General features: G+C 31.8%; 1 protein-coding gene across 1 annotated transcript in view; it reads left to right on the forward strand.

Moving 5' to 3' along the window:
* Positions 1-17,350, forward strand: part of RANBP17 (RAN binding protein 17) — a 328,697-nt gene that overhangs the window by 83,761 nt on the left and 227,586 nt on the right. The window contains exons 13-14 of the mRNA XM_074292053.1: positions 9,936-10,041; positions 14,794-14,929. Coding sequence (XP_074148154.1) covers positions 9,936-10,041; positions 14,794-14,929 — 242 coding nt within the window. The remainder of the gene's footprint in view (positions 1-9,935; positions 10,042-14,793; positions 14,930-17,350) is intronic.

Raw genomic sequence — 17,350 nt, forward strand, 5'->3', positions numbered from 1 at the left:
TTAAGGAATTACATAAGTTTTGAATTAGGAAAAAGGAGAAAAAGCAGGAGGGGAATACTTATAAAACAGTTGAAAAGCATGAAGAATTAGACAAGAAAAGAGTTAAGTACATTGCTGATGAAATTAAGGAACTAGGTGCTTCACAGCAGGAACCATTAGGGCATTCCCCATCCTTTGACCCTCCCCCCTCAACCCTTCATGGGAGGATGGAGGAGGGGGAGGGGTAGTGACACAATCAGCACTACCAGTGCAGCAGCTTTGTCCATCCCCTATGACAAGATTACAAAAGGCACTAGTTAAAGCAAAAACAAGGACAGAATTTATCTGATTTAAGAATAGAAGCATACCCTGTTATTCAAGAGTTTGACTCTTCAAGTCAAGAAAAGAGAAGATACACTCCTTTTGATTTGGAAATTATCAAAGGTCTGAAAAAGGCTTGCACTCTTTATGGAGCTACTACATCGGCTTATGTTAAGTTGATATTAGAGAATTTGGTTTGTGAAATTTTAACCCCTAATGATTAGAAATCCATAGCAAGGACATTTTTAGAAACTGCACAAAACTTATTGTGGTTTTCAAAGTACTTTGTAGGATACAAGCCCAAGAAATAGGCAAAGTTAATATATCATACCAATCACCTGTGACCACCTAACAGGTTTAAGTCCTTATGCAGACACTTTAGCACAGATTAATTACCCTTTGATAGCATATGAGCAATTTGCTGCTACTGCTATCAAAGCATAGGGCTCCCTCTCAGGAAAGCAACATCGAGGGGAAGGCTTCGAGAAAAATAGAGCAAGGCCCAAATGAACTTTTTCTGATTTTGTGGGACATCTGCAGACAGCTGTCATACAAACTATTGGTGAAAATGCAGCAACAGGAATAATGATCAAACAACTTGCTAGAGAAAATGCTAATGAAGTTTGTAGAAGAATTATAGGGGACTACACAAGGATGCTCCTTTAGAGGAGATATATGATGCTATACCACAGCGGGCACAAATGTCTTTTTATACCTAGGCTATGATGCAGAACATGGGAAGACAAGGTCCCTCTTAGCAAGGGGCTTCCAGAGATACTCATCAATGCTTTCAGTTTTGTAAAGTAGGGCATCTGAAAGCTCAATGTTGGCATAGAGATAGAGTGAGAAAATAGGGTGAGAGAATAAGACCCCAAACCCCATGTCCAAAGTGCAATAGAGGGTTCCATTGAGCATCAAAATGTACACTGACTCAGGGAAATGGGAAGCATGGGCTAGCTCCAGGGCCCCAGTAGACATCAGAATGTAGATTGACCCAGGGAAATGAGAGGTGGGGTTCAGCTCCAGCGCCCCCGGCAAAAAAACAGGTGGGGCATGATGGCAGTCCAGGTTATACCCAGAGAGTCTTTAAAAGTTCAGTACTCTGATATGCTCAATCAGCCAAAAAGCAATCAGATGGGAAAAAGGAATTGTAATTCGGGAGAATACAGGTTTCATAACCCAAAAGAATGTTAGTGTCCAGTGCAATATAATCACTAGGTGAGGTGGAGAGACCCAGAAAGTGGTGAATGGAAAGGACCAGATACATTAACTGTTTGGGGGAGAAGGTTTGCTTATATCTCTACAGATGGAAAAGGAATCAGATGGTGCCAATAAGCACCTTGAGAGATATAGAAAAAGAGAAAAAACCTTGAAACAAAGGAGAAAAAACTCAAGAAACATCGAGTCGTTCCATCTCTGACTACATATGCCACTGAAAAAACATGACTGTTAACCTAATGTGTATGGCAATTGACTCGTGAACATCAAAAAGTGTTGATAAAACTGTTCCAGAACTTCAGAACACATAGGAATCATTGGATTCCCTGAGACATGATGAGACTATTGTAGGACTTCAAAAACTTGCAGGAATTATTGGATTCCCTGCCATATAAAGTAATGGGCAATAGATTGGTTTTGGATTATTTCTAGGACTTATGGACATATATAATTCCTCATATTGATTCATGTTGTTCGTTACATTACTACTAGCCTGAGTTATATTACAATAAGTTTGTGTAATACCTCCCATGTTGATGGATCTATGTATACATGTTTCGAGGTATACATCAGAAACCCGCTAACAAAATCTGGTTTGTCTCCCCATTTCTCTTTGGTGTTTTCATCTCCCTTCCTGAGACATCAGTGAGGATGTGATCATCTCCATTTTTGGTGTTTTTATCCCCATTTCTGAGAAGTCAGGGAGGGCATGATCACTTCCTTTTTGGGGTCCTCACCTCCTTGAGAAGTCAGGGAGGATATGACCACTTAAGTACCAGAACATTACAAGTTTGGAAAGAAATTTGGGAGAGCTTGGTTGAGTACTTCTCTACTCCACCATCTTGGCCCTCCCTGAAGGTTTTTGATTGAGGGAATCCATTCTGTGTTTTGTGATCAATTTTTGTATCCTGGTATGAAGAATAACAGAATTGTGTTATGGGCCATAACTCTGAATTTGAAACAAGGATTCTTACAAGGTCAATGAAATTAATGATACAATGCTTATCTAGTTTGGCATGGTGATTAATAGTTCTCTAGTTTAGTACATGTACTTATTACTTAATATAGTTCTACAAGATTCAACCTTATGATAATGTAATTATAATAGAGTATATAACAGCCAGCAAGAACTGAGAGCCAGATTCATTTACATTACATCTCACATCACCTTGGTGGCAGGCTCTCCTCCTTAGCTTCTCCACTGAAACCAAGACACTGGAAGGCCTCTAAGAAAGCTAGCCCGGGCCCTAGGCAAGGAAACTAGATTGTGAAGGAGATAATAAAGGATTTGGACTTTAACACCTGGCTATTCTTGCGATGATATCTGCTGAAAGGAAGGCTGCTCCAAGACCTCCAAAAAACCTACCAAGAACATTATAGAATTGGAAGGGACTTAAGACACCATCTAGTCCAGTATGTATTTGAATTTGATTTTTTTCTATTGTAAAGTGGTTGTCTGGTCTTTTCTTGAAGGACTCCAAAGAATGGCAAATCCATTCTACTAAAGCAACCTAATCTATTTTTGTTTAACTCTAATTGTTAGAAAATGTTTTCTTTTATAAATCTAAATTTATGATTTTCTTTATGATCTCTGCACATTGCTCATAGTTCTGCCCTCAGGGGCCAAGTAGATCAAGTCTTATCCTTCTTTTCATGTCACAGCTTTTCAGATACATAAACACAATTTTCATTTCTTCTTCCCCATTCTCTCCCAAGTCTTTATATTTATTTCTATTAAACTTCATCACTTTACATTTAACTGATTTTAGTCTTTAACTTTAGTCTTTTAAATGATTGAGATCTCTTTGAATCCCATTTCTGTCATTAGACACATCTTGATCATCTACATACATGTCATTTTATGTCTTTATCCAACAAAACACAGGGCCAAAATCTCATTCTAAGTTTACATTGATCCATGCATGAATCACACTTTTGGAGTCTAGTCAGTAACCCAGTTTTTAATCTAACTAAATTCTGTCATCCAACCTAAAACTAGGTTTTTATTCACAAATTTTTTTCAAAAAAAAAATTGATCAAATATCTTGCTGAAATTCAGGTACAATATATTTATACCTTCCCTTTTATAGACCAACTTATCAAAAAAGGAAATTAGGGTGGTCTTTTTACTGTTGGTCTATCTACATGTTGTTTCCTATACTAGAATGGTAAGGACAGAGACCATTTTTACTTTGTATTTGCATCCACACTATGTAATGTGGTGGCTGGCACATAACAGGCATCTAACACATGCTTGATGAATTAATTCAATTGAAGATAACTTAGGGAATAATTATTTACTTTATAGGAAAAAAAATTTCATTTTCCAAAAGAACCTTTTTGGAACTTCATGGAATAGTGGAAAGGCTGGTCTTGAAGATTATACCTTGCAACTAATCATCTATGTACATGGACAAGTTATTTAATTCCTCTTTGCCACATCACATGATCTCTAAGGTCCCTTCCAAGACCTAAAATTCTAAATTTTGTAGAATGTTTAAAATATGATTAATTCTACATACAACATTTTAGGGACTAACTTTTTAACTATAGTGATCCAAATCCTCCTTTTTGAGGAGGAGGAAAAGAATATATTCTAGGAACTTTTTTTTAAAATTAGAATTGGATTTTACTCTGTCTCTAGTCAGAAAGTTAATTGGGGGACCCCATAAAGTCATTAGTGCTTTATTCAGGAAATCTGTGTTCTGATCAATCCTTTGAAATTATTTTGTGTTAGCAAATATTTAATGTAGCTTTAATTTGTATTACCATGTAGTAGTATTCAATTTCTTTTGTGCAGGCTAAACACTTCAGTTAGTGTTGAACAATGAAAATTATATCCCCTCGTTATATGTACTTTAATTTAGATGCTTAATGGCTTTTAATGTTACAAAATAAGTTTATTATTATATTATGATCTCATTTGTATTATATTGTCTTGCTCCTCCATATCTGCAGTGATACGGTCATGGTTTACTAAAACAATAATCCCCAAGAAATAGGTCATTAACAGTAGTTAACGATTACTTGTGATCTATGGTAATGACTGATTTCTTTGGGATTATTGCAGTTATAAACCATAATTACAGATTATTACAGTAATAATTATTTTGTTAAGGAAAAAAATGTTCCCAGCTTGAGAGGCTGCAAAAACAAGTACAGTGAACATTTTAGGAGCAACAGAGGATAAAGAAAATTGTAATGGAAATTTTGGCTCATAAAATAAGTAAAGACCTTTACATACTATACACACACACACACACACACACACACACACACACACACACACACACACACATGTAGGGATTAAGTGAGAACTCTTCAGAAAAGTTTTTTTTTTTTTTTTTAAGATGATATAAGATATATGAGTTCATGGAAATATCTTTTAACTATATGGCAGCATTTTAGTAATAAGAATTATTCCTTTGAAGGTTATAAATTTCTCTTTATACTGAATGTTTTAAATATAGAAACACTAATTCATTTAGCTAAACAAGAAAGCTGCATATAAAATAGACTTTTAGAAGAAAGAATGCCTTACATTTGAAGGGCTAAAGATCATTAGACATTTTGTTATGTCCTTTCTCTTTCATAGTTCTGTAGGACATATTTCTGTGTATGTGTTTTCTAAATAGAGCCTTTGTCTTTTAAGATATCATCTGTTTAAGATTAGAGAATATAAATTATCTAATATTATCTAATCATAGAATTACCAAATTTCATAGGTCTTTCTCTGAACAAGAGGAACAAAAGTGATAGTTTAATCTAAATATCTCATTTTACTTATGGAGAAGCTGAAACTGAGAGGAGTTAATTGGCTTATCTAAGATCACTTAGCTAGTAAGATGATTAGCGTTAAGGCATGTTAATTTAGTTATACATAAGCAAAACCAGTATCTTATTTTATGAAGGATTATAAGTTTCCAAGTGGCTAGCTAAAATTTATTCTTTTTTGCCAAGATGCACATATCAGTACCATTCCATGTATGCTGCTTTAGTTCTAAGGAATTATTTTTTAAGTGCTGTAATTATTATATGCATTATGCATATATTATACATTCTTCATAAAAAAAGTTTGTAATTTAGCTCTCACTGGCCTGCTATTCTCATGAGCATCAAAAACAGACACCACAGTGCTTATTAACAACAAAAAGAATATTTCCATAGATTTTTAAGGTTTACAAAGGATTTTCCTTTCAACCCTTTCAAGGTAAGTAATAATAAGTATTTTCCTTGTTTTACTTGGACTTGGGCTCAGAGAGGATAAATGACTTGCCCACAATCACATAGCTAATTAGTATCAGAGTATGGACTTTGAATATAAACTGTCTAAGTCAAAGATTAGTTCTCTTTCTATTAGGTCACATTATTTCTTAATTTATATATATATATATATATATATATATACACACACACATATACACATATATATAATATTATATATGATATATAATCATATACATATATATATATATGTGTAATCTTAGTTTTTGAAGTACTTGTTATTAGTTGACCAATGTTCATTTTTCAGTGATTTCTTCCAATTCAATACAGATGCACTTTAAGAGAGAGAATTGTAACAGTAACACATTCTGAAACTAACTAGCTAAAAGTAGAAAGAACTATTCACATTGGGTCTTTTTTCGGTCACATTCTTAAGAGAAATGTCATCTTTTAAAAACCTTATTGGAAATCCCCACTTTGTGAGCAACTCAACTCATTACTTCTTCTAAGCCAGCAAAAATTAAAATATAATAAAAAAACGGAAAAGAAAACCAAATGAATTAACATTAACTGAAACATTAACTGCTTTTTGAAGTTTTGGAACATATTTAAAAACTAAATAGGTGACTCTAGATGGGGATAATTTTATTGATATAAAGAACTCAACAGGCAAAGAAACTCCTGCTATCAATACAAATCAGCATTGTCTCTGAAATTTACATAATCTTGGAGTACCTAGAGCACTTAGAGGTTCAAATGACCTTTTCAAGGTCACCCAGCTTATATATATATATATATATATATATATATATATATATATATATATATATCTGAAGCAAGATTTGAACCCTGACTTCAAGGACAGCCTTCTATCCAGTATGCCATGCTTTCTCTTTCTTACTAGTACGCAAATATGTTTTAAATATCATTTGAAGATAAGGTATTGCCATCAATACTTTATCATATTTTGATTCTCAGATTTTGCATATAATCCTTTTCACTTGTCCAGGCATTTTAAACTTTTTTAAAGAGACCTTTTAATATGCCTTTCAAAACTCTTACAAAAAAGATTTTTTCTTTTTCTTTCTTTTTTTCTTTTCTAGATTTGCTAGTTCTTTTCACTACTTCAGAAAAATTTGGGTCAACATGGAAAGTTGGAAAATAGAAAATTTAATCTGTCTTTAAATATTAACTTAATTATTTTGCATCATTGGAAAACTGGTATTTAAAAATTAGTTCTAGAAACTACTACTATGTTTATATCAAAATGAGTTATGATTAATAGGAAGAAAGTTGACATATACTATCCTTTTCTTTAAGTAAACATCTCATAGAAAACATTTTTTTTTTTAAGAAAAAGTGATGGCAGTCTATTAAAAGCTGGCTTTGCATGTTTTTCTTTGAAATAAATAACTTTATATGATCATTGTTATTGTGTATAATAACATGACTTAAAGGAATGGAAAAAATAATCTCCTGTGCTTATCTTTTCCATTACTGGGAAAGTTGTTGCCTTTTACCTATAAGTATTTTTAGGTTTCGTGGCTTTGCATTTCGGCCATTTTTGCAATAGTCTTCAGAAATTGATTGTGGTAGAATTACAAATTGCTTATAAAGGAAGTTTTAAGAAGTCTACTATTTTGGAAGTTCTGAACCACTACTACCTGACCTTTTTGGTGCCATCCTTTAGAATCAACATCATCAAAGCATAGCTGTGAGAAAAATCTAGCTAACAACCCACTTCTCTGTATAGTCTGTGAAATACAAGTGATTTTTAAACTGTTACCTGTGGGCCATGCCCCCTGCTTTAGAATAGCATTTTGAATAACCCATTCCTATTTTTTTTTAGTTCTGATACTAACTCTTAAAAAAGTAAAACTCAGTTTCTGCTGATTTTTATATCACTTCTGTATTTATATCACTGATATGTCCAGATGAGCTAAATTGGTCCATTCATTTTCAGTTCAACATATATTCATTGGGCATCTAATATGTATTCAGTTTATATTATATGAATATGAAAATAAGGAATAAAAGATATTATACCAATCCTCTAGAGGGTAGCTAGTGTGTTTGCATAGATAAGAAATATCTATTAGATGCAATTAGAAAATAATACAAGTTCAAATATCAAAATGTGTGGTAAGCACGAGTTGTCAAGAAATAATTATGTAATTAGAGCCTACCTGTCATTTGAAATAAAGATTAATTATATAATTTAAAGACCTTATGCAACCAGTCTGTTATACTTGTGTCTGGTTTATGAAAAGTCAGTGTTGGAGAGGTCTAAATCAATTAAACAGATTGAGGTATCTATTTGTATTTCAAAAGCATCATTCACTTAACAAAAATATACATGTTTCAGTACTGATAATAGATTCATGGACATGAAGTCCACACACCTATTCTGGGCTATATTTTTCATCTAATGTGAGATAGTTTATTTTTGAAATATTGTTTATATGAAATGCAATGGAGCATCTCATTTTATATTTTGGTCATTTTGAGAATAAATTATTATTTTGTTTTTTTTACAATTGACTAGATAACCTTAATATTTTTAGACCTCAATTTCTTCATCTGTGAAATGAAAAATACTTAACACCATGTGACTGACATCTTTTTTCTCCTCTGAATCTATGATCTTGTAACCTCATATATTAGGAAAATAATTTTCACTAATATTCATATCTTATGATGATTTTAGGTTTTAATAACTGCTAAGCTGAAATAATACTATCATCTTTTTCCTCTTTATGTTCCTATTATATCTTCCTGTTATATTTTTCCTTAATGATTTTTTGCCTGTTTTTATGAGAGTTTATATTGAGACGTACCATAAAATATTTCCAAATATACAAGGTGACTTTTGAAATGCCTTCAGTTCCTACTTGTGCTATCTCATTTTTCTCTCATACTCATTATTTTGGTTCTATTTTATGAGGTCAAATTAGTGTTAATGGTTGTCTTGTCCAGTCAATTTCTCTTCACTAATAGTGTAAAGCAGGGCTGCATAAAAGGTTCAGCTTAATTTAATTTGTTTTATTCAACTCTGCTATGTGATATCCCCAGAATGTAAATACTTATCAGGAAACATTTCTAACCCTCTAAGAAGTTTTCTACCTCAATTTCTCAGAGACTGCACTAAGATACAAAGTAGAAATAATGATTAAGGGTTAATGTATATCAGTACTACAATCTATAGGAAAACTAGAGAAATCATATGCTTCTGCCTTTCGTTCTTCTAGGTCTTATTTATTAAAACACAGTTTTTCAAAGATATTAAAATTTGATGCCTTTTTGAAGCACTCGAATCACTAACATTTTTAACAGCACAAAAAGGATTGATTTTACCCTGCCAAAATAGCTTTCTTATCTTTTTCAAGTTTACTCTGAAAAGGCCAACACTACTGATAGCACACTTGGGATACTATATATGCCTGAATTATTCACAAGTCACTTAAAAACTGAAGAATTTTTATGAAATCATGATTGAATTTATATCTGTGTAGTCAGAGATAAAACCAATTTTTTTTAAATATGAGAAATTCTTCAGTCTTTAAATTTATTGCTATGTAGTATCTCTGCTGCCTTTTGAAATTGAAATTGAAAGAATTTCACTAGAAAGATTTGTGGTTTCATTGTATTGCTTTCAGTTACCAGTTCAGGATTCCAAAACCATTATCTATTCTTGAAAAATAAAGTTTAAACAATTTTAAGACTCACTAATGTGAATTAATACTTTAAAAAAAAAAAAGCTTTGATTAATTTAGTGTGTTGGTACAATGGATATAATACCCAGTCTAAAGTTAGGAATACCTGAGTTCAAATGTGATCTCAAACATTTGGTAGCTATGACTTAATCTGTTTGTCTCAGTTTCCTTATCTGTGAAATGAGCTAGAAAAGGAAATGGCAAACCATTGCAGTATCTTTGCTAAGACAACCCCAAATGGGATCACCAAAGAGTGACTGCAATGGCTGAACAACAACATCAATCACATTTTAAATGTCAAGGAAACAAATACTTTGGAAAATACATTGAAAACTAGCAGCTTATCTCTATACTTCAAGAACTAAGCTTATAAATAGGTTATTAAAGTCATCTATTGGGAAGATTGACTTACTCTGTTCAGCTTTGCTGTTGAATTTGCTTTTTCTGACTTTGTTTTCTTTTCTTTTTCTGCAATGTTAGGACGTCTTGCATGGCTGGTATACTTAGTTGGTACTGTTATAGGAGGAAGACTTACTTACACTAGTACAGATGAACATGATGCAATGGATGGAGAATTATCTTGCCGGTAAGTACTAAGTTAATTAAATGAATGTCATATGCAAAATTGATGTCACCTTCTCCTCCCCCCCTTCTTTTCCTCTTGAATTCTCGTTTCCTATGAGTGGCACCACTATTCTCTTAAGCCCTTTATGCTTGAAACTCTAGTATCTCTCTTCATTCTTTATTTTTCTTGTCACCTCAACTAATCCATAGGCACATTCTAGATTCTTAATATTTATCTCCTTTCTTCCTTTGTCATCACCAACCTAAGCTTCAAGTATTATAATAATTAAAAGAGATCTAATTGTTTTCCTTTTTTCTTTTCCCTCCTTTTGATATATCCAATTAAATATGTCTAATCATTTTATTGCTGAAAAATCATTAATGTCTCCTCACTGTCAACTAAATAAAGTCCAAACTCCCTTAACCTGGTGTTTTGGGCTGAACTTGACTGAAACCAGTCCTTTGGTAATTTAGATTCAAAACTGGAACAAAATGGGAAACTCAGAGAAAATTTAACAATTAGGTAAAGCAAATTTATTTACTTATAGTAAAAATATAGTCAATTAGGATGAGCATTAAGAACAGTCAATTGATTCATTTTGGTGAAGCTCCCTTGCTTGAGTTATCCATTGTGATCCATCAGACTTCAGAGGGCTCCTGGAACTTTTCCTCACTATTTTTGTATTCAAGTAACTTAAAGTGATGGTAACAGCCTAAGTCTTTAGTCCCTTGAAGAATACAATTTTGGGGTAGGTCACGATATATTGTTCCCACCGCTCCTTCCAGCCAAAAATCTTGCTTCTCCTTCAAGACCTCTCTTATTCCAAAAAATTTTCCTTGATATGCCAAAGGATGAAAAAATTTCTTTCTGGGAAATTTCATGGTACTTTGTACATATATATTTATATTCTATATTGCAAGGTTATAAGATTAGAATTATTTTTTTACTTTTTCATACTGTCTTTTGTTTTAAAGAACATATTCATTTCCAAATTTATCATTTTTCAGTCTACACAATCTGTTTTAATATATAAAGGTTAGAGGGGAAAAAAGGAATAAAAAGCAGTTCAGTAAAACTCTTGATGACAGTTCATGTACTATTCCATATATCCTTTTTCTGTGAAATGAAGAGAGGGAGGCATAATATTTCATTTTTTTCTCCAGAGCCAAACTTGGTCATCCTAATTATGACATATTAAGTTTCATTACATTGTCCATTATATTTATGCTGTTATAATTATGTAAATATGGTTTTTCACCATTCCAGTTATTTCACTTTGCATCAGTTCGTATAATTTTTCTGTACTTCTTTGAATTCTTCATATTCTTCATTTCGTATACTTTATATTAATGTATATTCAGTTAGCCATTCCACAGTCCAAGTGGGCAGTGTTTACTGTTCTTTGTTATTACAAAAAGTACTAGTATAAATATTTTAGTGTATATAAGACTTTTCTTTCTATATGGCTTTGACTTTTTTTTGTATGTGCCTAGCCTTAAGAGCTCTAAATCTAACAGAATGAATGTTTTTAGTATGTGGTGTGTGTGTGTGTGTATGTATTTCATGTGTTCATGTTGTTCTTATCTCACCCAGACTGAAAATACAGTAGACATTTCCTCTCCCAATATTTAATCATCACAGAAGCTTTAACTTGCTTTGTTTTTTTGACCTGGGCTAATTTAGCCTATCTTAGTAACCTTCCAGTCCTGAAGGCTCACCATATTGTCTTCATATTTGATGCAGACACCAAATCACCTTTAACTCTACTGTAACTCAAAACCCCCAAACTTAAGCAGTCTGGCAGCATGCACCACCATTCCTGACTCTAGTTAAAAAAAAATTTTTTAACAGTTCCAAATTGCTTTCCAGAGTGATTGTACCAATTCATAGCCTTAGTAACAGTATGTTAGTATTCTTATCTGTCCATAGCTTCTCCAATAATTGATGGTTTTCATTTTTTGACATTTTTTGTCAGTTTTTGCAATGAAACCTCACTTATTTTGATATTCATTTCTCATTACAATTTGAAGTGATTTTCCAGTATTCTGAAGTTCTTTTGTGAAGTTTTTCATATTCTTTGAGGACTTATCTTTTGTGGATTAGGTCCTAGTATTACATATTTCTGTTAGTCCCCTTTATATATTAAATATTCAAACATTAATGAGAGTTAACTGATGCAAAGGGTATTTTTTTCCTATTTGGTAGTCTCTTGTGTGCATGTTTTATTTTCCTTACCTAATTGAAAACTCCTAAAGAACAGAGATCATTGAAGAAAAAAGCTTTGCTTCCCATAGCATCTAAGTCTGTACTCTGATCATAATAGGTACACTAATAAAAACTTGGATCAAATCTAAGTCCTTTATTATTCAATAGAACTGATGCAGTATACACCAACTAGATCTATGAAGATAGTGTGCATCTAGACGGAAAGAAGGAAAGATTAGCCAGCCAGTTCCCAATCCTGTAATCTGTGTCAAGGATGCCTAATACCTAGATATTTGAAAATATCTGGATAGTTTAATATTTTAGTTTTCACTGGGATATTTAACAGATTTCAGTATTCTTCCATTGTGTTTCTTTCATACTTAAGTTGAACACTATAGAAATTTCTATTTGAGTAAATTGAGATGTTTTCATGTTTATTTTCATTTTGCTGTTTGATATCATTTACATCTGAATGATACAAATTGAATAGTTGATGCAAATAAATTTTATTAATTTTTCATAAATTTGATATTTATAGCACTTAATATTTATATTATACTTGAAAACAAGAATCAAAATGAATCATTGTCTTTTCAGTTAACATATTGACATTTTAAATGCATGTGTAGTTTGATTGCCATGTCTAGTAGAATAATGTTAGGAATTTTAAAAAATCTCAAATAATTGTATTCTCCATCATAGTCCTTTTGGTAATTATTTCATATTCTCCCCAACTATTAGACAGTAAGTTTCTTGAGAGCAAATTTCTTCATATCCAAACCTCATAATTCAAATCTAGTGCTTAGGACATTGATGTTCTCATCAGAGGCACTTAAGAAATATTTGTTGAACAATGAGTGAATAAATTGAACTTTGATGGGGAGAAGAAGCAATGTTTAATCCTTGATTCCTTAAATAGTGCTTACATACATAGAATAAGGAGAGGAAGAAAATATGTTTCAGATAAACTTTGTTATATCATAAATATAATTTTTCAATCATCTCCTTAAATAGCAAGAAACTTTTTAGTCTTAAATGAGGTTTATATTTTCATATTTCTTTTGCTTTGTAATAATCATAAATGTGTATTTTGTAATATTTGGATTCCATATTGAGGAATCATTTTTCTATTGTCTTATAAAATGTAAATAATTCATGAAGATGTTCCAAGTCTTTGAGCAAAACTTGTCCAGTTGAGATTTGTTATCAACCATTCATTTTTATATTGAATTTAGCTACTTGCCAGAAAAATTCAGCCAATATTTAAAAAGATTTCACAACTAGCTATTAAATTTCTATACTACTTTATCAACAAAGTATTTTAAGCTAATCAGTGTTATAATAATTATTCTGTGGTTCAAAGTAAAGTAACATCTAGCTCACCAATTTAATATTTCAATTTATGAAACCTGTGCACAAACCTTTCTTTATTATATTCACATCTTAATGTAACAAAACTTTGAATAGAGATAAATTTGATAGTGATATTGGTCATATTTAATTATTAAGTATTCTTGATAATCCAAAACCAAACGCTAGTTTTCTAAAGTACTTAAAAGCCATTTGATGAAGAAAGGATTAAATTTCTTCTCCTTTGCTTAGAATGTGTAACTAGGAACAATGGATGAAACTTTCAGTGTAGTTACTTTTGATCAATATAAAGATTCTAATAATAATTAGAGTTTTTCCAAAGTGTTGATGTTTCATTGAAAGTCTTAAGCTGAAGAATGGATTATCACTTGGGTGTGTTGTAATGGGGCTTTTTGAGAGATTTGGACTAGATGACTACTGAGGTCCTCTTCCCATTCTTGAAATTTTGTATTTCTGTATACATTATTTAGATGTAGTCTGTAGTCATTTATTTATATTTTCAGTGAATTTTTACACTTCATTTAAAATTGATTGTTAACTGTGGACAGAATCATAAAAGTACCTTCAGAAATGTATCCAGTGACTTTTTAAAAAACTATTTCCTGCTCCTAATCATTGTCTTTCAGACTATAGCATCACTATAAGCCAATTTGTCACCCTACTCTCTCTTTCAATTTTCATTCTTTGTGATTTGTGCCTTGTTTGACATAAAGAAAAAAAATGTATTTTGAAATATCTCTTTAGACTTAGGTTGGAACAATAGGAAAGAAGTTTAGGGATTGCTTGGAGTGCTTTTTTTTAATATATTAAAAAAAATGAAAGCAAGTTTTACCTTGGTTAATGTACCTCTGAAAAATTTAGAACTTTCTATTTTGTAGTTTTATTTCAGTCAATAAGCACTTATTCTGTACCATATAGTATGCTGGTCATTTTACTATAAAAAGGGAAAAATGAATTATATGAAATAATTCTAAATAGAAAAAACAAACCTTGCTCACAGTCAACCAGTTTTCAAATTTGGTATTTAGCAAGTACAATTTAGCAAATTATCAATATGCCAAGAGCATGAACTTAATTAAATAATCCCTTATAAGTAATTTAATGTAAGAAGAGTACAAATAATTGCCATAACAATAGCTGTTATGATGTTACTTTTTCAATAATTTTATCTAAAAATATTTCTATTTTATGTTAAAGAGTTTTTCAGCTTATATCTTTGTTGGATTCCCAATTGCCTCAGTATAGTAATGAAAAAATAGAACTTGCAATTCTTTGGTTTTTGGATCAGTTTCGTAAAACATATGTGGGTGACCAACTTCAGCGAACCTCAAAGGTAAGTGTTTATAATTAATTTAAACCACTGTCACTTAAGATGAAGAAAAAGGTGCATGTAAATGTATAAAGATGACTTATATGCAGAATAAAAAAAGTTATTTGCCTGATTTCTTTGGGAGAATACATTATGCATTGGAATTCAAGACCTTGAGATATTGAAGATGTTCAGTACTTCATTTTCTTGATTTATACTTAGGTTTGCCATTTTCTTTGAGGATTAGTGTGTAATCCGTGAATATTTTTAACAGTTATATTCATTAAATAGTTAAGATTATTTTGAATGTTTTAATGGATTTTGTTATATTGTATTATATTTCAAGAACCCAAGATTTATTCTTTTAATAGTTCCGTTCCTTTGACAGTTATTCACTTATGTGGTTTGTACTTTATTTCTCACATTACTTGGCTTTTCTGCATGATAAATAGCAGGGACTAGAAGAGTTAGCAGCATCTTTGAGAAGTAGCAGTTAAATCACCTTAACTGTAAGGGACGCTCATTGTCTAGATAATGTAAGAATAGCATCAGCAAGACTAGATTAATTGATCTTGAAAAGTATCAAAGGCATTTATATGAGCCCTAAGCCAATATTTAGTAGGTCTTATGACATTGAGTAAGATGTGTCTGGGATTTTTTTCTTACTGGTGCAGTAACTCTTTTTAGTACTCCTCTATGATAAGTAGTCCCAAGGATATTTTTATCTCTTTAAGATTTAGTTTGTACTTCAGCAATGTCAAAGAATTTCTTACTTGAAAATTCAAGGCATAGCTTTTCATTATACTGTTAGACCTTTTCCCAAGGAATTTTAATGTTACCTTCAATTCATCTGTGATTTCTAGACAAGAATGATTTTATTCTGAAATGAAAAAATGAAATGAAAAATGTGTTTTTTAAATTCTCCTAGGATCATTGTTTGAAAAGCTTCAACCAAACTTATCTCCTCTTGAGGAGGTGATACAGTGTGGCGTGGCTCCTGCCCTTATATTTTGAAAGATCTTTTGTCTTTTGGTGTCATTATAATTATTTTTCAAAATTTGTCACTGAAAGATACCATAAGGAAGGAATAAGAAGAGCTTGTATTATGTATGGTTATTTGTTATTAAGTCTAATTAGATTACATTAAACAGAGATGAAGATAAGGTACAAATGTGCATATACACATACAAAAGATATGTTCCTTGGGTTATTTTTATATGGCATTTCATAAGTTATTAAGAGATTCCATATACATTATCTTATTTAATCCTCTCAACAAGGTGAGTATTGATATCCATTTTATAAACAAGAAAACTGAGGTGCTTATCTTAGGGGACATGATTAATATGTGGTAGATCTGAGATACAAACCCAAGTTTTCTGACTCTAAATCTGGTACTGTTTTGTTAGACAATACTGTCACATTAGTTGAGTCTTGTAAAGGCCCAGGATAAAACTTTTTTAAAGGAATTATTTGTCTATCATCCTATTAATGTTGGTTCTAGGTTCTATGCTAAGTGCCTAAAATTTCATGAATCTAGGTAAAAGGAGCTTTAGATTGAAGATAAAGACAGAGGGGAATCATTGCCGGCGTCTAACGATCAAGAAGGACAACCTAGAAAATAGCTGGGGTGTCAGAAAAAGAATAGCAATAGTGATGCCCTGAAATTTGAAGGTGACAAAATCCAAGAAAATAGCCAATTAATAAAATCAATAACATCAGATAACTGTATGCCAACACATAAATATAAGTTAAATAGAAGGTAAATTAGAGATTTAATGCAATAAGGAATATTCAACATCATAGGTAGCACTTAACTGGTGGAAAAGGATCATTGCCTGGAATATATCTCTGGAAGATGATAAGCCTCATTCAAAAGAAGCAGGCAGAGAGGATAGGGAGTGGAATAGTATTGAATGAACATTAAGAAGATATAATTGTATGGACAAAGCTACGTACAAGAGAAGAGAAGTATCAGTCAATTAACAAGCATTTTATTAAAAGCATACAGGTATTGTAATTAAATACTTGGGATACAAATAAAAGAAATGAAACAATCCCTCCTCTCAAGAAGTTTCCCTTTTCATTGTCAAGTTGCTACTAAATCCTACTTGATTTCACAGTTCCTTTAACAGTTAATATTTCCTCATTTACAATTTATGAATTATGAAGAATCTTAGTCATTTGTCAAGGATTGTTATTTTGAGGATATGGATATCAAGGAATGGCCACAGGGAGCTTGACTGCAAATTCATTATTAGTCAGATGTTTTGGGGCAACCAAAAACCTAATGTGATCTTAGGCTGCATTCAATCAGTTAATCAACAAATAGTTATTAAGTAATATTATGTGCCAGACAATGATCTCTGTGCTGGGATCACATATATAAAAAAATGAAACAATCCCTGTTCATAGGTAGTTTATATTCTAATGGGAAATAGCAAA

The sequence above is a fragment of the Sminthopsis crassicaudata genome, chromosome 2, assembly GCF_048593235.1.
Source record: "Sminthopsis crassicaudata isolate SCR6 chromosome 2, ASM4859323v1, whole genome shotgun sequence".
Taxonomy (NCBI): Eukaryota; Metazoa; Chordata; class Mammalia; order Dasyuromorphia; family Dasyuridae; genus Sminthopsis; species Sminthopsis crassicaudata.